Consider the following 23,505-nt stretch of genomic DNA (forward strand, 5'->3'; position numbering starts at 1 on the left):
GGGGATTTTGGTAAGGGTTTGCCTTTTTCCAAAGGCAGTGTAACTATTACCATACCGAACCAAGCCAGGCTCAGGGCACTTGGTTCACCTCACTTTTTTCCCCATTACTAAATGTTCCCGATCAGGGCAGAAAATGATCTGTACGGGGCACAGGCAGGGGGAGAGGCCGGGGGCCCGGGGTAACTCGAGGAAGCCGGTTCGCCCCCCCTGCCCAATGGAGCCCCGGAGGCGAAACACATTTTCCTGGAGCGCTTCCAGCCCGGCGGGGGAGCTCCGGGGGGGCCGGCCCGGCCCCTGGGGAGGCGCCGGCGGCGCGGCGGGGCCCGCCCCGCTCACCTGGGCAGCCGCTCGGAGCGCCGGTCCCGCTCCTTCCGCACCTCGGAGGATGAACGGGCCGGGGAGGAAGGTAGGGTAAGGGGAGGCCAGGCGGGTGGGGGGCAGCGGGGCCGTCCCGGGGGGATCCCCCTGCTCCGGGGCTCCCAGAGCCGGGGCTCAGCAGCGTCGGGTGCTGACGCTGCGGGAGATCCCCCCGCTCCGGGCGGCAGCCCGGCGGCTGGCGGGGGTCTGTCCGACGGCTGGCGCTGCCAGAGCGGCTGCCTGACCCCTGCTCAGCACGGTTCAGCTCGCTGGGGGCCGTGCTCGGCAGTGCCCGGTGCGCAGAGCCAAAGGCTTGCTGTGCATGCAGTGACCACCCGGGAGGGATTTGCTGTGCAGATATTCAAATATTCCCACAGAAGAATAAATCGAGGAAGAACAGTTGTGTTATTAAAGTAACAACGAGCAAAGAACAAGCTGCTTGTGAGGAAACGACCACTGAAGTCTTGCTGGGGGACTTTTCAGCGCCAGTAGGAGAACCGCAGTCGCTTTTCTTAACTTTGAGTGCTTGATTCAGTCTTACTCGAAGGCAAACCAAAGGGTTTGGTGAAGAGCAGAAGCCTAAGCCTTTTAAACGTGACGTGATCACTGTCGTCCTAGAAAATTTGCTTGTAACTAGAAGTATCTAGCCCATGTCCTGCCAAAGTTGAGCACCTCAAGGGGAATAATGCTAACACATAGTGCTACTGCTGGTGGCTGAAGCCTGTAGGTACTATGTATTTCTATACGTTACTCTTCCTCTTCAAAGCAGTGTAGTAAAGGCTTGTGTCTCTCAAGAATATGCTGATATGAAGGACAGTGCCAGGCTGGCCCATTTAGGGAAAAGGATTACAGGTGTCTGTCCCCAGAAGGAAATCTGCATCCCTGGGGCAGCTCATCACCTGTCAGCAGTGAGGAGCAAAAGCCCAGGACTGCATCTTCTCCTGCCCCTGGGGAAAGAGAAGCAGCTGCAGGCAGAGGAGGTCAGGGACCGCAGCTCTTCCTTGCTTGCACACAAAGGGGTGGAGAAAGAGGAGAGTGGAGGAAGGCCCCTGCCCCTCCATGCACTCTCAGCACAATTTGTGCCTCGCAGCATTTACAGCTGCATGGACTGCTAGCAGAAAGGGAACTAGGCTGAGTTCCCTCTTCAGCTCTGCCCCCTTGAGTGAGCTTGGAAACAGGCTTCTCTGTGCCTCAGTTTCCCCACTTGCAAAATACCCATAGTGCAAAGTATTTTATCAACTTCTGGGGAAAACTGAGGTAGCTGGCATTGTCCAAGCCAGTCAAAATCTGACTGTAAAAGAAGGCCAAAGTCGAGTCTAACAGTGTGATTAGCAAGCAATCCCAGCAAACCCATTCTGTCTGAGCAATACCTACCTGAGGGTATCTTACTGTAGCGTGTTGCTATTGGGAGATTGTTATTCACAGCACTCGCAGAATTTAGTATGCAAACACAGTGTAACAAACCCATGGTAAATTAAAATACAGTTTTGCTGCAACAAATGATTTTTCGAAGTTATGAAATGAAAGGAGTAGGACTTGATTTTGCTTTTTGTTTGAGTTGGAGAAAGGTCATTGCTTTCAGTGAAGTTACTCTTGATTCCATTGGTGAGAGTCATTGGATTTGTGGACTGAAAAATACATTCCATTCTGCTCTTCCCAAGGCAAAAGAAATAACCTTCACCTCTTGTATTTAATATCTTCCAGTTTTCCAAGCACCATCACTTCTTGTTTTGTTGATGAGTAAAACCACAAGGTTAGCATTTGATAATCTATTATAGATTATCCAATTACTACAGAGGAGGTTTTTTTTAACAAAATAGAGGCATAGAGAGAAGAGTTCTATTCTAGCTGTCATGATTATTGTTTTCCTCATATCTATTTTAAGTTAAAAACACAGCACATAGTCTGGATAATTTAAATAATTTTTAGGTATTTACTTTGCTCTAATCTCGGAATGCAGCATGTTAGTTTTTACTGTAGTTTAGAAATCTGTTGGACCAGTATGAAAGGACTGAGAAACTGTTGAGCCTCCTAAAAGCCTAGTAATTTTTTTTTTTTGTACAGGCTTATTTATACATTCTTAAACTGGTTTTACAGTAAATGAACCATGAATAGAGGTAACTGTCTTCAGTAGCTGCTTGTCAAGTACCAGATTTTTAAATCTCTGTAAAATGCAACCTCTGAAGTACTATATTCTTACTGCAATGAACTGGGATTTACAGATGTTACTTCCAATAATGCCAACATAAATTTACCAATCCACTCATAGCATAGAGTCTTAATATTGAGGTCAGAGTGAAGCCTATGACTGGCTTTGGAAGGGATATAAAGTTTGGAGGAGTATATTTTCTTCATTGTGGAGGGATTTGCAGGTGTAAACACCATAGGGAATGTACATCCACTGCTTTGTACTGGAAAAAAAGATGAGGTGCTTCAGGATTCCACTGACAACATCCAGAATCACTCATGCTTAAATTCATCATGGTGAAATTAGTCATGTGTAAGAGACTGGTTTCCTGTGAGCATAAAATTTGTTAGGATTTATACAGTTGCAACTAAAGCCAGTGAAGGCACTTCAGCAGTGGAAAAACTGGTGCATGTGAATATCTTCCAATGGTCAGATGCCCTGGCTTAATTCTGGGCCCATACTAAATATGTGTTTCTGAGGGCAGAGTCTGCTTCAGTACGTTAACTACCCCTCCTGTAAGTCCCTGGTTGCATTAGTACGTGCTGTTCACAGTACAGCCTTCCACTTTAGTGGGCATCAGTCAAGGCAGACTGCAGGAAGGTAACTGCAGGAGCATGACTTGAGCATGCCGTAAGAGGTGGTTGCAAGTGTGCATGCATGTGTTTTATATACTCCCTCTTCCCCCCTGTCCAGTAAATCCATGGTTGTCTTCTCACAAGCAAGATGCAGGATGAGTACCGATGTTAGGCAAAGGCATCTTTAACTTTGCGTTTCTTCACTTCCTATTTCAGCAGCAGACAGTCATCCTTCTCCTCCGCACCCACTCACTCTGCCCCACTCCAGCCTCTGCTCGTGCTAATCATCACTTGCTCATTCTGTCTAAGTTCCTTCTGAGCATCACGCATATGAGGAGAGGCTGAGAGAGCTGGGACTGTTCAGCCTGGAGAAGAGAAGGCTCGGGGGGAATCTCATCAATGTATATAAATGTGTGAAAGGAGGGTGCAAAAAGGACAGAGACAGGCTCTTTCCAGTGGTGCCCAGTGACAGGATCAGAGGCAATGGGCACAAACTGAAACATGGGAGTTGCCCTGTGAACATCAGGAGGGAACTGTGAGGGTGACTGAGCACTGGAATAGGTTGTCCAGATGGGTAGTGGAGTCTCCATCCTTGGAGATATTAAAAAACCATCTAGATATGCCCATCCTGAGCAACCATCTCTAGGTGGCCCTTCTTGAGCAGGGGGCTTGGACCAGATGATCCTTCCAACTTCAACCATCCCATGATTCTGTGATTCTTCTGTCAGACAAAGCCTTAAGTTACTCTCCCCGCTTTTCTGTTGCCTTTCAGCAGTCCATGTAGTTCCCCATCCTGCAGCCTTCACTCCTCTCAACCACGCTGGCACTTTGCACAGGCAGGCTCATCCTCTTCAGTGATGATCCTTCCCCTTTACCCCAAAATCAACAGCACAGGGAGAGCTACTTGAGAGCTGCATTTAGCAAAGGTTCTCCAGAGCTGTGACTCCTTATTCCTACAACTTACTCTCTGACATCAACCCAAATGTTATACCTAAGCAAGGGAAATCCATGTGAGAATGGGCAGGTGCCTGCCATGCTGTCTGAAATCAATAGCAAAATTGTGACAGAATTCAGTAGGAACAGGGTGGAAACCCGAGTACTGGGATATTAAGGAAACCTAGGTTATTGACTGACTGATGTAATAACTTCTCGCTGATATCAGTTCAGAAGAATGGACTGTGAATAGCTGGCAGCACAGTTTAGGGTGTAACATGACATTTTCACCAAGGTCAGTCTGCAAAGTCAAAATATGGTTTATGTTCACATCCTTTATTAAAATTCTACATGCTGTTGGTACCTAGGGTGGGTAAATTCCTATGAAAAAAGTCTCAAACTAGATAGTCAACAACTCTTAGAGGTCTTTTGGGGCTATGTCATTTACACCAATGTATGGGTTCTGAGTGGCATTCCTGAACTCCTGGCCCTGCTGCAAATCTCAGGTGTGGTCTAGGACAGGCAACTCAAATGCCCAACTTTAGTTTCCCAACCACTAAAAGAAATGAAGAGGGACTTGAAAATATTACAAGGAATACATACAACTGGTTGCTCTTTTGTTATTAAATGCAGTTTTAGGACATGTTCATCTGCAACGAAGTGCATTATGCTCTGGGATACTGGAAGGTCTCATCCAGAACTGCAGCCTAAGCGGCAAGAAAGGCTGCATGGTTGGGTGATGAAGTGTAGTCTGCTTCGTTTTGCTTGTACTGAGCCTGTCTTCAAGGTGGTCCTCAAAGACAGCCACCAGCAGAGCAGTATGGCAGCATGCAAACATGCAGCATATGCAGGATATGAGCCACAACTTAGTTTGTGAACATTGACTATTGGGAAAAAAATTACCTAGGCAAATTTAATTACTAGGGCCAACACAGGCTCTCTCTGGTAACTGGAAAACCATAGTTTGTCAAATAGCTTGGTGATCTCAGTCCAGTTCTTGATGGATGAGTGAATGTCCATGTTGCCATAGTTGCAATGACCCATGGACTGGATCAGCAGACACAGAGGCTAAAGGCTCAAACAGTCTTTCTAAACTGAAGCGTTTTAGCTGCAAAGCCATCACTTCTGAATAAACTGGTCTCTAATCCGTAAAAGCACTTCAGGAGTATTACGAGCCAAAATAACGTGTTCAGAGCACTTTGCCGTTCAGCATCACAATCCTTGCAATATTTTTACATAACTCACTAAAAACTAGGTGGAGAAATAGTGATCAAACATCAGGTAACACTCCAAGGAGAAGAAAAGGTGTATATACAAGTGTTGGTTGGTAACTGGGTGTCAGATAAATGCTTTATTAGGCAGGCAGCATACTGCTTGGATGACATTACCAATTCTTGAAGGATTTATAATGTGCCATTGAAAACAGAGAGATTTAAACTAAAATCTTGCAAAGACTTAAAACCCACATGTTTAGCTTTACACCTCGTAGGTAGTTTCACTGAGGTCAATGAAACTATTCACTGTGAAAAGCTAAGAAGGTGTGTAAATCTCTGCAGCATTAAACATTTTGCTTTATAATCTCCCCAGGGACTGGAAACAGGGATTGGCAGCTATCAGACATATAGGTTAAAATAGCAATTTGTGTCTTTGAATATTGGCCTAATTGAAAAACAGCATTAAAAATTGTGGAACAATCCTGGCCTTTTTTCCTAACTTGCAGTGGGTGTCATGTGGCTCCAAACTCCTCCCTGCAGTCCCCCCGAACAACTGAGATTTGCTCACCCATGGCTAATAAAAGTAGGCGCGTTTTGACTGCCAAAATAAGTATTTTTAACTGCTTTAAAAAAGAAAAAAAAGTATTCGGCACACTTTGCGGGGGGTGTCATGTTGTACGTACGGAAGGCTTGAAAGCAGACCTTCTGCCAGGGTCGGGAGGCGGCTGCACCAACGATGCTGCTTCTCCTCCTCCTCCTCCCCCCTGGCTGAAGGACCCGGTGGCCGCGGGCCGTTCGTAAGACGCTGCTGAGGAGGGGAAGGGGCTTAACGGGTCTGGGGACCCCGGAGGCAGCGCGGGGGGGGACGGGCGGGGGTGCCGGGGAGGCGCCGCCGGCGGGGGGTGGTGCCGGTGCCGGTGCCGCCGGGGGGTGCGCGGCGCAGGGGCGGCGGCCGGCGGGAGCGGAGCGGCCCGGCCGGCCGGCGGCGCGGTGGGGCGGGGTGGGGAAGGGAAGGGATGGGCTGCGCCCCCAGCATCCACGTCTCGCAGAGCGGCGTGATTTACTGCCGGGACTCGGACGAGTCCAATTCCCCCCACCAAACCACCACCATCTCGCAGGGCACCGCCACCCTGCACGGCCTCTTCATCAAGACAGACGCGGCCGACTCCATCCCCTCCGTCCTCGCCTACCAGAGCCGGCAGCAGCCGCCGCCCTCCGCCGGCCCCCGCCGCAAGGAGCGCAGGGAGCCCGGCGCCTCCGCCCGGGCCAGGGCACCCCGCTGCTGCGGCATCGAGGCGGAGACCCAGACCAGCAGCGCCAGCGCCAAGGTAAACCGCGGCCCCGGCGGAGGTGGGTCCCCGGCGGGGCCGGTACGGGTCCCCGCCGGCCGCGGCGGAGGGAAGAGGGAGCCAGAGCGTCCCCCGCCTCCGCCGGGGAGGGAGGCGATGCTCGGGCAGGCGGGATGCAGCTGCGGGGAGCGGTTGCCCTGGTGCCCACTGACTCACCGCAGCTGCGGCGGCCGGGCCGGGCTGGCACCGCTGCGGGGGGGGGCCGGGCCGGGGGACGCCTCGGCTGGAGCCCCCCGGGGGCCACCGCCGGGCCCCTCGGGCTCCCTCCGCCCCGCGCCCGCAGCCCCCGGGCGGGCCGGGGTGCCCCGGGGCTCAGACTGCTCCTGGGGCTACAGCTGGCGGGGAGAGGGTCAGTTTCGGGCTTTGTGGCTGATGGCAGGGAGTAGGCGTCTGGGAGAGGTGTTAGCATGCCGGAATAAAATCTCCCCCGGCTTAATGCTCAACAGCAAAAAGCCCGTACTTGCTGTTGGGTTTTCTTCATCCCTTTTTCTTCCCCCCGTATCTGGTTAAAATGAACTGTTGCTGCTAGGCGTGGATGTTGAGCTGAGAACCGAACAGCTGTGATTTGCACACACGGGCAAATACGCCTCGCTGGTGCAGGGCTAGGGGATGCTGCCGGGGGGGGCGGGCAGGGGCCGTGGCTCACTCCAAATCTGACAGGCTTGGGTCCCCCTCTCAGTGGCTAAGGCAGGCACTGCTGCAACCTGCTCGTCAACATCTTCACTTAAGTTTAGTAGTTAAAAGAGATGATTGCTCGGGTTTTTTTTTTTCTTTTTTTTCTTTTCTTTTTTTTATATCAGAGTAGATTTTTCATTAATTTCCCTGAAACTTTTCTCAGAATTAAATTTTGTTGCCCTATTCCAAAGCTTATTATCAAAACAAACGGTGTCATGATCCCAGCTGCACCTTTGGTTGCTTTTCTGTTGTACTAATTAAAGCAGGATATCATGTCACAGAGTAATTCCATGGGCTTAAATAGATGCTGGTATTTTGTTAGAATATAATTAAGAAATTAAAAGATTCTATAATCTTCTATAACTTAAAAAATCCGGAAATCATCTGAGGGAAACATAAATAAGAGAGATCACAGAGAAAAAAAACACCACCACAACCCATAGTCAGTCTGTTTGTTCAAATGCTGAGAAACTTGCAGAATTGTCTGCAGTTTCATTGACAGTTTTACTTATTCAGCAGCAGAACCTGCATAATCAGTGATATGGACAAAGTCTGAACAGGACTGGAGTAAAAAAATTGTTGTATTTCTTGGATTTTTGGAATTTTTTTTTACATTTCAGTGTGGAACACTTAAGACAATTTTTTTTTTTAATGCAGAGGAGAGCAAAATAGAAATTTTTGCACAATTTTTCAAGTTGAGATTTGAAAAAAAGTTTTTTTTTTTTAAAGTGGTAATGGCCTTTTCTGTGCTTATGAATTGTTTATTATTTGTTACTACATCATGTGCTCTTATAAACAAATACATTTGTCAACTTTCTGGTTATTAAAAGTGAACATATTTCAGATTTTTTTAAATTTCATAATTGGCACTGTAATGCTATTTTGGATAGTTTCAGTTCTTTTAACGATTTTAGAGTCCCAAGCACCTAAGGGAAATTATGGGGGGTTTTATTTAATAACTGCTTCAATGATATAGTAGAAATGTTTCCATTCTTGTAAGAATTAAGACCTGTAAAATATTTTATATCGTTTTTAAACTGAGTTAGAGCCTCCATTCTTACTGCTACTCCTGGCACGATTTCCTACAGATTAATATCATACCTGAGTATTTGACCAAAGCAAGGTTGGAACATTACAGAACTATCATAAAGGCAAAATACCTGATGGGCTATAAGAAGTGGAAAAGTATGGAAATATGGTTCTCCAATAGTACATGATAACAACATTTATTACCATAGAAGTTCAAAAATGAAATATATGAGCTATTTTGGTACAGGAAAAGCGTCTAGTAATACCACATGGTTTTAACTGCTGTAGTGCTTGGTTGCATATATTAGCTGTGTTGAAATCTCATCTAACTGTATTTAGGGGACAAAAAGAATACATGGGTCAAATGGCTGTTAGCACTATTATATATTAATATCATATTGCAGTTGTGTAGCTATTCAACCCACTTAAACAATGCTGCTTCGTTTGTCTTCAGTTTCTGTTCTAAACTCTTCTTTAGTTGTTTACACAATCAAGTATTGCATTATTTACATCTGACCCTATCGTTATACAACGTTTTAAAACTCATCCATACCATATTATTAAGCTGGCATTCAGCCTACACTGATTTCAACTCAATGCAATTCAAATAAAAAACCAAAAACGATCCCATGTCACTTAAAATGTATGACTTACCTAAACCTTACTTTTTAAGTCCATCTAATGTGTTTTCATTGGGGTGAGGTCAGTGTTACAAAGATAATTCTTTTTGTTTTCTTTTCTTCTCCTTTCCTTAATAAAAAGTTCTGAATTGTTCAGAGCATTCACATGTGTTGGTCACATCCTGGTCACACTAGTTTTGAGTAACCATTCAGCAGTTCTAGCATGTGTGCATTTCTTTGTGGATCTCAAAAGCGTGGTAACAAATGCCTACAGGTTACCTGACAAAGATCTTAAGTGGAATTGTTAAGTATTATAAGATGCATCTGTGCCCTAATTTGGAATATGACCCACAGTTTCTGGTGCCCAGCCATACACGATATTACTTAAGGTACTTGGGCAGAAACACTCAAGTAAAAACCAGGCATTCCTTGCCCACATTTCCTCCTTAATAAAACCAAACAGTATCATGACAGCAAACAGTATTAATATCTCAAACCCTACATCAGCTTTGTGTAAAGATACAAGGCATTTAGCTTACATCACTGAAGCATAACATTGAGCGTGACATGATGCTGAGTGTATAATGGCTGTTTGACCCATTGCTCAACTATTGCCAGTTCTGAAGTGCAACAGTACCAGCTGTTTAGCAAGAAGCAAACAGCTTTTTGAACACTTCCTTGGGGATTTGAAAAAATAATAAAAGTTTACCTTATTTATGTTTACAAATACATCTTTTAATTATGACCAAATACAAATCTTAAGCAAAAGTGCATGCGTAGATATGCTTTTCTTGAACATCTTGGTACTTAAACGTTAGCCAAACTTAAAGACTACAAGAACAACAAGTTTTAAGGCTCTTGTTGCTAACATATAGCCTAGTGGGGAAAAAAAAAACCAACCTGTTCAGTCTTCTATTGATTACCTTGTCTTATTTTTCTTCTTGAAATGACAAGAACAGAAGGTGTAATGGTTTGGTTCTTCTTATGTTGTGTTCTTTATGGAAGAGAAAAACCTGTTTATGTACCTCTTTCAGAAGTCAGTCATACCAGGAACAGGTTTTGACAGTTTTCAGGCTTTTCTATAGCAAAATAATTGTTAGAAGCAAAGCTCAGATACAAGAAGAAATACAATGGGACAGTATCGCTCACCAGTGTTGGTCTGTGTTAAGTTCCTAGGTGGAAGTATTAAGGAGAAGATGCACCTTGATATGTCAAGCATCTAGCTTTGCCATTTTTTTTTTAAATCTGGGGGAATAGGGAAAACGATGCAGCTGCCAAATACAAAGTGCTATGGAAAGCATTGAGAAATCCAGGTACTGAGGGTTGCATCAGGTCCATGGGTCCTGGAGAAATGCAACCCTAAGCATTGCCCTGATTTCAAAGACAGTTCTTCTCTTTAAAGCAGTATTGTGTGTAAGAAGAGTCACTGTACTTCTTGCACTTCTTGTTTTGTTTGAAGTGTACTGCTGTTTAACTGGCTGCTAGTATGTTCTGTAGAATGTGGAACATACCAGATGTGGGGTAAACTTGGAAAATAAACCTCCCAGCTCTGTAACTTAGTGGGATGAAGGTCCATTTCACAACTCAATAGGACTCCTAAGACATCAGAGTTCTCTTGAACATACTCTGGGGCTGCAAAGCTGGCAGAAAAAAATTTGGGCAGGCCAAAAGGTGTTGAACTATGTTACAGTGCAGAGACTTTTTAATTTAGGCTAGCTGTTCTCTGAGAGGTGCTGGCCTGAATAACTCTTACCGTGAAGAAAATTGCTAGTAGAGAAGTGCTTTTCTTGGATTAAGGCCAGACTTCTTAAATGAATACACTAAAAGGACTTTTGCAAAGATTTTCTGCTCTGTATCTGACCTTTCCATTCCTCCTTCAAGTGGTGCAGGTAAACTTCAACAAGCACTGTAGTTGTGCTCTTAAGCAGTGCTAGACAGGAGAAGTGTTACAGAATGGAGAAAACCATTTCTTCAGAAAATAATAAACCACTTGGCAAAGGAACAGAGCAGCCAGGTAGAATAAACTTATTTGGTACTGAGTCACACAACATTCTGGACTTCCAAAACTGTTCTGGGTGATAGGCGTTTATATCATTAAATATAACATGCATATTTTTTTTTTCCCTCCTCAGTTTGTATAGGAAAAGAGAAGCGTTGGAAGCTTGTAAGAGAACAATGAGCCTCAACCATTTCAGCATTGAGAGTCAACAGGCATCTCAGGCCTGTACCCCTCTAAGTCCTCCAGTAAAAAGTTATTTTGGAACATTTGCTTTCAGTGCCCAAAATACCAAACAGTTTTAGGTAAACTGAGCATTACGTTAGTAGCATCTGTTTTCTACTTTGTACCATTTGCTATGCGCAAAATGAGACTCTGAGGTTTTACCTTCTGAGGAGTTTGCTGTGGATCTTCTGACAATTTCTAATACTCCATGGTCATGCTGAATGCAGAGCAGGGGGATTTAAAATAAAACTGACCACATGGCTGAAAGACATAATGCAAGCTGAGAAGTTGTGCCATATACCCTGGGGAATGGTGCATGCTCTTGAGATGCAGGAGATAGGTTTGAATTCCTGCAGCTGAGAACACTTAATGATCACTAGGGTGTGATACAGAAAATGGGCTCATAGTTTCCCATTCCTCTCCTTCAGGTGAGGAATAACTTAGTCATCTATCATACTTTAAGTAGTGGTTTAGACAGAGTAGAGTAATTGAGCAGGTTTAGGTTGTGAAACTAAACATCACACCTGCTCTGTGGGTAGTCTAAGAAAGCGGCGAGGCTACCAAACATCTTTTCTGGATATTTCCTTTCAGCTCGCTTGAGTGCCCCCTCCTCAGCTTGGACATGTATCACACTGAGATCATGAGCTTGCCCTATTTGCTGTAATGAGCATTTAAGCACCTGACTCACAAAAATTTTTCCTGTTCCTGGTGGGGGACCTTCACCTTCTCCGGGAGTTTGTTATTTCAGACAGGTTGCTGTACCTCTTCTACATCCATCAGTTCCTAGATCAGGTATTTGTACCAGGCTGGATCATACAGCGTAGGCATTCCTGAAGTCACGAGTAGTGCGAGTGCATATTTTCAATAACTTGGTAATGTTCTATGAAGTAGTCCTGAATTTTGTCTAATGATACCTAAAGCCTGTAGAAGCTAAAAGGAGTTTCTAGATCCTAGTGATTTCTGAAGTGCTGTGTGCTCATGGGTAAGCTTGTCAGATTAATGCAGTCAGAGCTGGGGACATTAATGAGCCTTAGTCCCACATGCAAAAAAGAAGCAGAGTTGGGGGTTTTGGTTGTTGTTTGGTTTTGGTTGGTTTGTTTTGTTTTGTTTTTTTGTAAATTAAAATCTTCATCATACAAGGCAGACATGCTATTTCTGTGACTACTGTATTCTCATTTTGGATTATCTGTATACTTCTTCAAAAGTGTCGTTGCTTGAAAATTCAAGTCCAGGAGAGTAAGATTTGGTGAAAGTGTAAGTAGTGGTGTGAAGGGGAACCAAAGATGGAAAAGAAACCATGCTTGGGGTTAAATTTTCCCCTTGTACCACCTGCACTGCTGTCAGATCTCGGGGTACTTTACTTTCCATGTAGGTCATTCTCTGCCTGTACTTCCTGTCATTCCCCTTATTTTTTTGAAAGATTCAAGTCTGTCTCAGTTACAGGGTTTTTCAGTGTAGCCCAAAGTGAAAGATGCATGGTGTATGTGAGATTTGTAGAATTATCTTTAATGTATGTGTAACTTTCCTAAAATTGTCTTCAGCAAAGTCTATATGTACCTGTGTGGTTGCTAGGAAATAGCATGTGAAGTGTTTCATGGTGTAGCAGAGTTTGACTCTTTTGGGGGAGTGCTGTCATGGTAACCAAACCCAGTATTTTCTGGACTTCAAAATAAGTTAATGGTAGCAGGATTATGGCTTCAGAAAATCAACAGTCACCTTTACCGATGTAAACATAAATGTACAGAGTGTTGTGGAACGCAGCATTTGTCTTTGAAGTGCATCATTTTGTAGTTGAGGGCATGAGCGTACAGTCAGGACTGCCACCTGATGATCTCTTGCGTAGTACTTTCTCCCTCTGGCCCAGTTTAGTAGGTGCATTTCTAGCTCAGTAAGTCACCGGTCTTGCAGGGCAGCAACAGCTGACTGTCCCCTTGTTTCGCTGAGGGCATCTTCTTTGGGGCAATTCTCACAGACCATAAAGTACGACAAGCTCATTCTATAGGAGCTCCCACAACTCCCCCAAAACACTGGTGCTTCGGGCTTGTGAAGCTTGAGTCACCTTTCCTTTTGTGTGAGGAAGAAGTGCTGTCTGGAGATACGTTATTAATTGTGAGTAAGATGGCATGCTGCACAGCCTTCTGGAGGTAGAGTCTAGTGCAGGTAACTTCACTTGGGAGGACCATTAGTCCATTTGCTCATGAACTTTATTTTTCCCTTGCAGGTCAACCATTTGTGTCAACCACTGTCCCAGCATTCAGCATCCAATTATTTGTAAATATCTTTCTCACCTGTATTGTCAGCTATAAAGAACAAAATGTATTACAGACATTCTGTTCCTTTGGATTACCTCTGACTCTGAATAGAGAGTTACTCTGGAGAACTGGTAAAAAAATCCCTGTATATCTCTACCCACTGATATGGCCATGCAGTGCCAAGTATTTCATACCTTGAATATAGAAAGGGTAGAGCTCAGTTTTATGCTGAGAATCCCCTCAGCTAAATGGTGCTACTTTAGAATCAGTCTCAATATTAAACTCTTAATAAGGTGAGCTACTCACTTTGAAAATTCAGAAATAATTTTTATGTAGATTTACAATTGATCTCTTGCCCTGGATTCATACTGCATCTGAAGAGGCAGCTTTCTTTCTAAAAGAATGGGAAAACTGGACCAATGTCAGTTGGTTTCATAGCATGGAAAAGCAGAGCAGGAATTACAAAGATCTGGGCTGCCTGGGCTCTAGCACACAGAATTCACAGAGAATGCAGCATGTGTATAGATATTATGAAATTGTGTTTAAATAAGAAATCCAATGAAACAACAGTTAGCTGAGAGAGTCTGCATTAGTAGGGTCAGTAATGTCCACTGAGAGGTAAGGCAATGAGCTGAAATGGGCATAATGGAGTTTTGAAGCAAAGTAGCTATTGGAAAACAAGCTATTCAACAGCTATTTATAAGCCTAGGGCAAACTGTGCTCAAAGCCAGTTTGCACATAGAGCTGTAACCTGTTAGATTTAATTACAATTTATTTGTTTATATTTGGAGGGGTGGGGTCTGACTTCTTTCTCGTTTTATGCATTTTATAATCAAAATAGTGATATACTTACCAGTGGCATACGTTTTAGTGCTATAAACAAGTCAGCTTAATCAAATGTGGAATTGGGCATGAGGTCTCTGAAGTTAGCTTTGGAGCTGCTTCCAGCACTCCATTTTCCCTTTGCTCTTAGATCAGCCATTTTGACACAGGGACAGCAAAAGAGGCTTTCTTCTTCCCCCATCACAGATTTGGAAGGCTGTCCGAAGGCTCTGTGAACTTGAATGTTGTCAATGATCATTGTTCTCCTGCAGTTATGTTTAATAATCATTGTGTCCATTTGCAAGATCATGGAGCAGATCCTCCTGGAAACTATGCTAAGGCACATGGAAAATAAGGAGGTGATTGGTGACAGCCAGCATGGCTTCACTAAGGGCAAATCGTGCCTGACAAATTTGGTGGCCTTCTACAACAGGGTTACAGCATTGGTGGATAAGGGAAGAGCGCCCCATGTCATCTACCTGGACTTGTGCAAAGCATTTGACACTGTCCCACACAACATCCTTGTCTCTAAATTGGAGAGACATGGATTCAATGAATGGACCACTCGGTGAATAAGGAACTGGCTGGATGGTCACACTCAAAGAATTGCGGTCAACGGCTCGATGTCCAAGTGGAGACCAGTGATGAGTGGTGTCCCTCAGGGGACTGTATTGGGACTGGCACTGTTTAACATCTTTGCTGGGGACATGGACAGTGGGATTGAGGGCACCCTCACTAAGTTTGCAGATGACACCAAGCTCTGTGGCATGGTCAACACGCTGGAGGGTAGGGATGCCATCCAGAGGGACCTTGGCAGGCTGGAGAGGTGGACTGTTGTGGTTTAACCCCAGCCAGCAACTAAGCACCATGCAGCTGCTCGCTCACTCCCCACCGGTGGGATGGGGGAAAGAATCAGAAGGGTAAAAGGGAGAAAACTCGTGGGTTGAGATAAGAACAGTTTAATAATTGAAGTAAAATAAAATAGAACAGTTAAATAGGCAAAGCAAAAACCGTACACGCAAACAAAACAAAACAAGGAATTCATTCACTACTTCCCATCGGCAGGCAGGTGTTCAGCCATCCCCAGGAAAGCAGGGCTCATCACACGTAATGGTTACTTGGGAAGACAAACGCCATCACGCCCAATGTCCCCCCCTTCCTCCTTCTTCCCCCAGCTTATATACTGAGCATGACGTCATATGGTATGGAATAACCCTTTGGCCAGTCTGGGTCAGCACCGCCCCTGGCTGTGCCCCCTCCCAGCTTCTTGTGCACCGGGCAGAGCAGGGGGAACTGAAAAGTCTTTGACCAGTGTGAGCACCACTTAGCACCTATTTAGCAACAGCTTAGCACTACTTAGAAAGAACCAAAGCATCAGTGTATCATGGACATTGTTCTCATCCTAAACCCAAAACACAGCCCCACACCGGCTACCAAGGCGAAAATTAGCTCTATCCCAGCTGAAACCAGGACATGGGCCCATGCAAACCTCATGAAGTTCAACAAGGCCAAATGCAAGGTCCTGCACATGAGTTGCAGCAATCCCAAACATGGATACAGGATGGGTGATGAGTGGATTGAGAGCAGCCCTGAGGAGAAGGACTTGGGTGTGTTGGCTGGTGAGAAACTCCATATGAGCCAGTAATGTGTGCTTGCGACCCAGAAAGCCAACCGTATCCAGGGCTGCATCAAAAGAAGCATGGCCAGTAGGTCGAGGGAGGTGATTCTCCCCCTCCACTCTGCTCTGGTGAGACCCCACCTGGAGTACTGTGTCCACCTCTGGAGTCCTCAGCACAGGAAAGACATGGACCTGTTGGAGCGAGTCCAGAGGAGGGCCATGAAGACGATCAGCGGGCTGGAACACCTCTCCTATGAGGACAGGCTGAGAGAGTTGGGGTTGTTCAGCCTGGAGAAGAGAAGGCTCTGGGGACACCTTATAGCAGCCTTCCAGTACCTGAAGGGGGCCTAGAAGAAAGCTGGAGAGTGGCTTTTTACAAGCGCCCACAGTGATAGGACAAGGGGTAATGGCTGTAAACTGAAAGAGGTGGATTTAGATTAGATATTAGGAAGAAATTCTTCACTGTGAGGATGGTGAGACACTGGAACAGGTTGCCCAGAGAAGCTGTGGATGCCCCCTCCCTGGAAGTGTTCAAGGCGAGGCTCGATGGGGCTTTGAGCAACCTGGTCTAGTGGAAGGTGTCTCTGCCTATAGTGGGGGGGTTGGAACCAGATAATCTTTAAGGTCCCTTCCAACCCAAACCATTCTATGATTCTATGAAATGCAGCTTACCAAGCCATTGTGCTAGCCAGAAAACCAAGAAATCTCTCTTAGAAAAGGAGGGAGAAAATGAGGCTTTAACTTTTGTGTGTGTTCATTTCCAGAGTGAATCAAATTTCTTTTGAAACTCGGAGACCCCAGGGTAGGTGGTAACATGGTAGCTAGGGTGTTTTCTGGAGATGAGACACCCAGGTTCAATTCTCTGTTTTGAAAGAGTCTGAAGAGGTTCTCCCATGTGAGTCCCCTCCATCCTGGACTGTTGGCTATCCTGGGTTTCTATTCCTCTTAGCTCTGAGACCGCTTCCCTGAAATCCGTCCATTCCAAAGAGTCCCATCCTGATGAATTACCACTTCCTCCTGTCGCAAAGAAAGCCATTTCCTAAACAGCTGCTTAATTATATTGGGAAATTACACAAGCTTTCAGGAAAAGGTGGTGTATTCCATTTCAGAATAAAATCATCACGTGTTAAATGGTTAGGGCTGTGTTTATGTGCCAGGCAGTGTTGTGGCTTGTGGAAGAGGTGAGTAACTGCCATGTTGAACACCTTGCCACGGCCTCATTTCAGGCTGCTTCCCTTTGCTACAGATTGCAAAGTGCGGGAGGCCAGGATAGAAAGACATCTCAAAAGTTTTTATTTCTTATGTTCTTGTGGATATGGTGCAGAGGGCTGTGGACATGGTGCAATGGCCTGCAGCTGCTGGACAGCGCTCCCGTCTCCATGGAGCTCTGGATGGCTGCCGCAGTGTGCTGGTGGAAACTCGGGAAATCTTTGGCTATCTTTGTTCTGGAGGTTTTTGCAGGCATAAAAAAAAGCCAACTAGAGTACTTATGAGGGTTCAGTGGATGGTTAGAGAAGAGATGGATGAAGTGAAGATCTGAGATGAGCTAAGCAGAGTGAGACATCATTGTTCAAGTGAAAAGAAAGTAATCAATCTAGCCTAAGTCAGGGTGATTGTGGAAGGAGCATCTGTTATGGGCTGGAGGAGGCCAGGACAGAGACTTAAGCCAAAGTGAGTGGGCCTGAAAAGGCATGTGGGTAGAGAGGTGTTTTGGGGAAAAAAAAGATTTGTGTTGGTGGCACAGGATGCCAATGACACTTGGAAGTCTTGAGGAAATGTGATGTTTGAATCTAGTGATTTCTGTCCAGATCTTACAGCTGCACAACAAAAATGTAGCTTGCAATTCAGTGCTAAGAAATTTTGTGGATTGTAGCCATCGTCTTGAACATGCTGTTTCTGGAGTTTATTTGTTGTAGTCTTAATGAGCTTCTAAAATAATTAAATCATACATTGGTTTCACTGCAACAGAAAATGCATAGATGGTGTTCTGTGTTACGAAATTGTGGTAATGTATCCTCTGCTGCCTAAAGTCATCTATTAGTCTGTGCTTTTCTGTGGTTTTATTTCCCACCCCATCACAATGGCAGAGGACTCCTTGTAATTTAATATTTGAGAGCAAGAGAGAAGTATCTGATATTTGTCTAGACAAATTGAAGACTACTAACCAGTCTGTTTGCCAGTGCAAGCTTTATACTCTTAAAAGGAAAAAAATTCTTAGGTTCATGTGGTTTTTTTTCTCCTTGTCTGGAGTACTGCTCCAGACAAACCATGCTGGTTTGTTGTGCTGTCATGATAGTTGGGGGAAGAGTGTTGGTAGCTAAATCAGTGCTTTTACTATAAGACAGGAATGGGAGCTTGCTGGGAGAGTCTTGCTGTCCTGAAGAGAGCTTTGACAAAAGGAGGAAAAGAAGCACCCCCAAAACCCAAACCAAACCAAAAAAAAAAGCACCAAAACAAAACAACAACAAAAAAAAACAAAACCACCAAGCAGGGCATAACAATCAAAATTGTTGTAATATGGAGATACTTCTGGTACAAATTTGTAAAATGATAGCATGCACTCCTATATTCCAGGCCCAAATAAGATATTGCCAGGAGAGGACTCACATAGTGTATTAGCTCTCTGGGTCTCGTGCATGGGAATGAATTTGACCTTAATGGCAGTTTTTTCCTTCAAAAGTGACTTTGTATAAATGTTGTCACTTTGTGTGGTGCAACAGTAGCTTTGGTGCATTCTGGCATTTTTGCTCATTTCAGTGTGACAGAGCTACCTTTTACTATGCTGGTGCTTCAGGTGGGCTTGAAGTGGGCAACAGAACTTGTTTATTTCTCACACCATCAGTAGATCAAAAATCATGTGTTTGATACATATTACTAAAGCCTCAAGCTCAAGACAAGAGATGTGCCAGTCTTAAAAATAACCTATTTAAAATGTCACCATTTTAAGTTAGGTTCTGTGCGTTCTGGTGTTAGAGATATCAGAATTTTTCTTTCAGGTATGAAGCCAGATGTTTAAGAAAGTGAAATATCATAAAATTATCAATAACAAAAAAACTAGTGGAACTCATCAGTGTTACACTGAACCAGAAAGCATGAGGATATTGTATGACCACTGGTAAGATCCTGCAGTGAATTAGATCTGTGTGCTATTCTTGGGAGTTTGGGCCCTCATGAATGTATGTGGAACAAAGTCTTGCATTTCAGTTCTTGGGTTTTGTCCTACTACCTACCATTTTGTCCCAACACATGCTTATAGAGTTCAGGAAGGAAAACTAGCAGTTGCTGAGAAACTCTCTTGAAAATAGTTCAAACCAACAGTTTTAGACTTTGGGTTTACATTTGTTTGTTTCTTTCCTACCCTATCAACTTGGAAGGTTTCTTTGTTGTCTGTTTGCAGATACACATTTAACTAGAACAGCCGTCACACATACAGATCTTTTTTTGGCCCTCTGGCATTTTAGTGGCTTAGGGACCATCCATACAGTTCAAAGAGTTCAGTAATGAGTCATCTTCAAAGAAGGCAGTCGTTTTCATGGGTTCCACCAGATTTACACAAGAGGCTATTTTTAGATCAAGGATTTTTTTTCCCCCTTAGAGCTATAAGACACCTGTGGCCTCACCTTAGATTTGAAAAATCTGCTGTGCTCAAAGTAACTCCTTTAAGGCCATCCTTTCATGTACATTTTATTTTTCATTTGATTGCAAATAGTCTGCAGATAGCTTAAAATTGAAAAGGGTTCTGTACCTCTGTAACTCACATGTAAAGTCTTATCAGAGAACACCGGTTTCCTGCATGGTTAATGCAGATTGTTGCCTGTGAAAGGATGACCCTTAATTACCATGCTCATGCTTATTCTCTGGTGTCAATACATAATGCAGTTTACCTATCCAAGTCTGAGATATGTATATGTTTACAAACTGGTGTTTTATGATACGCATATGGTTTTTGGCATATAGCATGTTAAACAGCAATTGAGTAAAGAATGTCTTCAACATACCCTTGTTTTATTTGAGCACTCATGTAGTATAGCTGCACAGGATCCACTGGAACAAAATGAAGGAAAATGGAGACAACTTGTTCACAGTTGCAAAGTGTTTCAGTTTGTGTTACCGATGTCATAAAATGGATACAAGACATATGTGATCATCTTTGAGTTTGGGCTGGAGAGCTACTCCTACAAGATACCGTCATCAGAAAATTTAGGAATATCTGGGTAGTAAAGGGCAGAAATAAACTTTTGCGCACTTTAGAAACTTCTAGGAGAGAGATCAGGTTAACTCTGATTGTGGACACACATTGTAAGAACATTTAACAGAGCTAGCTTTCTAACTGAACACCAGAACTCATGTGATTATTTTTTTAAGGTGCTTACCAAGAGGTACTCTGGATTTTTTGTGTATCACTTCCTATCATTGAAGGAAGAACAGCATTTTATTTCAAAATCTAATCAATGAGCTTAAAATACAAAACAGTGTTTGATGATACAACAGTAAAAGCTTTGTACCTTTTTGCACTTCCAGCCCTAGTGCAGAAATATGCAATTCATATATGTAGTCTGGTAAAAACGGCCAAATTCAGAACTCACCACTCCATATGTTAGGATGCAAATCTTGCTCCTGGACAGACTCCACTGACATCAGCGAGATGAAGATCTGGCCTTTTTCAGAAAGGAAGACAGCACTGAGCAAAAGGCTATTCAAATTTTCTGAAAATTTCCCCACGTTTTATTTTTAATTCAATAGAAATAAATGATTGGGCCCTGATATCTGCACTTCTGGTTAATGGGCTGTCAGGGACCAAAACAGCTGGCAGCATATGTCCCACACAGCCCTTAGCTATTTTAGCTGTAGCTATTAGTTGGGCTGGCAGTGCTGCTTCTCTGAATGCTTCGTTCCTAACCCTCCCTGATAACTGCTCAACATTTCTTGATGAGTGAAGGGGGTAGTGGCATGGCATAAGTACAGCATACCAGATTTGCATTACTTGGAGATGCCAACAGTGCTTCTTGCCACCACTCCCTTTTGTTGATCTGCCATTCTTTCTCTTACAGGATTTTTATGTTTCATTTGTTCTTTCAGCATAGGATTACTGAAGAGGGTAGTCTGCCTTCTTCGGATGATGGGTGATCCTTTTGTATGTTTGTATGCATACTTGGTGTATGCTTGTCTGCAGGTTGGGTGAGCCATCTTCTGGTATCTCCCCTCCAGTTTTGGTTGGCTTTCCCCCCCCCCCCCCGGTTTGACCAGTTGCAGAGGTGTTGCCATTGCTGAGAATGGGATTAAAACAGGATACATTTAAGTGTGTGGACTTCTTTGTTCTTTTTGGTCACAGTTCACATCCTGTGTCTACCAGCTGCCAAATCTCTTCATTCGTTCTTTGATGATCGGTTATGTTCTTTCTTGCTCTGGAGGAGAGCAGTTCTATGTGTCTGTATTATCAAAACTAATGAGTACCTGTCAAGAGTAGGCATATCTTCTTGTCTGCTACCAGCATGTATGACATGGACAGGAAAAAAATCATGGCACAGATGTGTGACTTAAAACAGTACTTTAATTGCTGCCTAGCACAGGATTAAGCGTAAAACAGGAAAGATAGTCTTCTGTGCACCCTCTCTAAACTCCTTCCCAACTTTTGCTGCTTGTCTGCTCAGAAGTTTCCTTGGCAACTGACTTGTATGCTGATGGGAAGTTAATGGGAATTGAATTTCCTGCTTATTTGGAAATGTCACTTCAACAAGAGAAATATTTCAAAGATTAAATTCTGGAAAAATGTTTCAAGTCAATCAGAACTTACTATAGTCAATCTCAGATTCTATTTATATTTTGATAAAAATGTCCACCTGATCTATTGCTTCTTCAAAAGGCTTTACTTCAAATAAATGAAAATTTTATGGTAGCTGGGAGGATCCAGCTAGAAAATTTCTAACTGCCTGGCAATGCTAACTTCAATAACTTTGCTTTATGCTGCAGTAGGGATGCCCAAAGACATGTTACCATAGAGATGCCCACAGTAGTTTTAAACCAACTTTAAATTACTAAAGCTTGAGGGCTAATGATTACAGCAACATCAGCTGTAAAACACACGCTGGGAGGCTGGATATATGCTTCAGCAGCTGGCTGCACTGACTACACCAAACTACAGCCCAATGATGTATGTTTTTCAAGTTGGAAGCATAGGACTGAGAACTCATAGCTCTTGCTGAGACACAACCAGCCTTGTACTAAAAGGCCTGACCAGGTACCTAAACACCTCAGTTGTGCCACTATTGTAAAGGACAAGTAGGTGGCCTTGGACAACTGGATGGATCTACAAAGGCCCAGTGGCTCCACAAGTGGGATTGCAGTGCTTGCTGCGGCTCTTCCTCCTCATTGGGTAACTGACTTGATTTTTGCATCTTTGGTAGAGGTTGCCCTGTTAGATCAAAATTCAGGGTGAAAAATAAAGTGAATGAGAATTTACTCTTCTTACCATCAGCCATGGCGTCATTTGTGTTGTTACAGATCTGGCTTCGCTGTCTGTGTTTAATGCTTGCAGATGCATTCAGTGAGTGCATACAGAAATGGAAAATTGTTCCCTTTGAAGCAAAAAATGAAGTGGAGCGCTAAGGTGAAGAATTTAGCAAGCTATCTTTAAATAAATATGGTTTCTGACTTCGTTTGCATCTGAGTCCAAATCAGTCAAAAGAAGCCAAGCATGGTTTTAAATTGGACTAGTAGGCTGTTACTTGATCCGTTGTTGTTATGTTTCTTTTCATGGAGAACCTAGTCATATGAGGAAGCATATGAATGAAATGCTTACCTGTACTCCTGTCAGCAACAGAAAGGTAAAGTGAATGACAGTCAATCGTGTGTGTTCTGCTGTACATAAAAATTCATGGATGCTTCTGTACTGCTTCATGCTGTACACATTTCAGTGATAAGTAATAATCTCAGGTGGAAATGTCTGCAGTTTACCTTTCAACAGCAGCACAGACAATCATTAAACCAAGCCATCTTAAATAAGATAGACGCTCTTGCAGCTGTTTCATTTTCTCAGAATTAGCCTTTTCACTAGAGCTCACTTATAAATCCTTGCCAAGTAGAGTGTATTTATTCTATTTCTGTACACAGTTGCATCATTTTCACTAGTCTTGCAAGGATAATACAATAATTTGTGGTGGGTACCAGTGAAATTACTGTGTTCATAGTACAATCTAGTTACTTGAACCTGCATAAAATTTCATTGCAACTTATAGCAAATGTCTTATACAACAAAGAAAAACTCAAAGTAACTGGCATGCATGAGAAATGGAAGAATGGTTCTTATTTGCTGGCAACATAGGTAAGGTTGCTATTCTAACATAATATTTTCACTTTCTTAATATGATAACATGATTGATAACTACAAAATCATAAGTTTTATTACATGTAGAAATAGGGTAAACTTTCTTCCGATCTGATATAGGCAAAGTCAGTTTGAGACTTCTGTGTCCCAAGTTCTGAGATGGCCTGATGTCTTTAATGCTGTGGCTTTTGCCTTCCCTGAGCTGGCTGGCTGCAGAGAGAGTTCCTGCTTTGCGATGAGGATTCCTGTGCCACCACAGAGGTTCTCTCAGTGTCGTCAAGTGGGAGCAAGCTCCTAGCTGACTCCTCCTTGTTTGGAAGAATATTTC

The 23,505-nt window shown here is 43.8% G+C and overlaps 1 protein-coding gene across 5 annotated transcripts in view; it reads left to right on the top strand.

The window, feature by feature from the left end:
* Positions 1 to 349: 349 nt before the first annotated feature.
* PDE8B (phosphodiesterase 8B) overlaps positions 350 to 23,505 on the top strand; it is an 88,048-nt gene continuing 64,892 nt past the window's right edge. For 3 of the 5 annotated variants that reach the window (XM_087741277.1, XM_087741280.1, XM_087741279.1), the window contains exon 1: positions 6,284 to 6,595. In XM_087741277.1, the coding sequence (XP_087597403.1) occupies positions 6,284 to 6,595 (312 nt within the window). Of the gene's footprint in view, positions 407 to 6,283; positions 6,596 to 23,505 lie in introns of those variants that run through there. The other 2 variants (XM_087741282.1, XM_087741281.1) reach the window with 2 other exon arrangements.

This window comes from Nipponia nippon, unplaced genomic scaffold (assembly GCF_047370975.1).
Source record: "Nipponia nippon isolate SJK-2023a ecotype South Korea unplaced genomic scaffold, ASM4737097v1 scaffold_8, whole genome shotgun sequence".
Lineage (NCBI taxonomy): Eukaryota > Metazoa > Chordata > Aves > Pelecaniformes > Threskiornithidae > Nipponia > Nipponia nippon.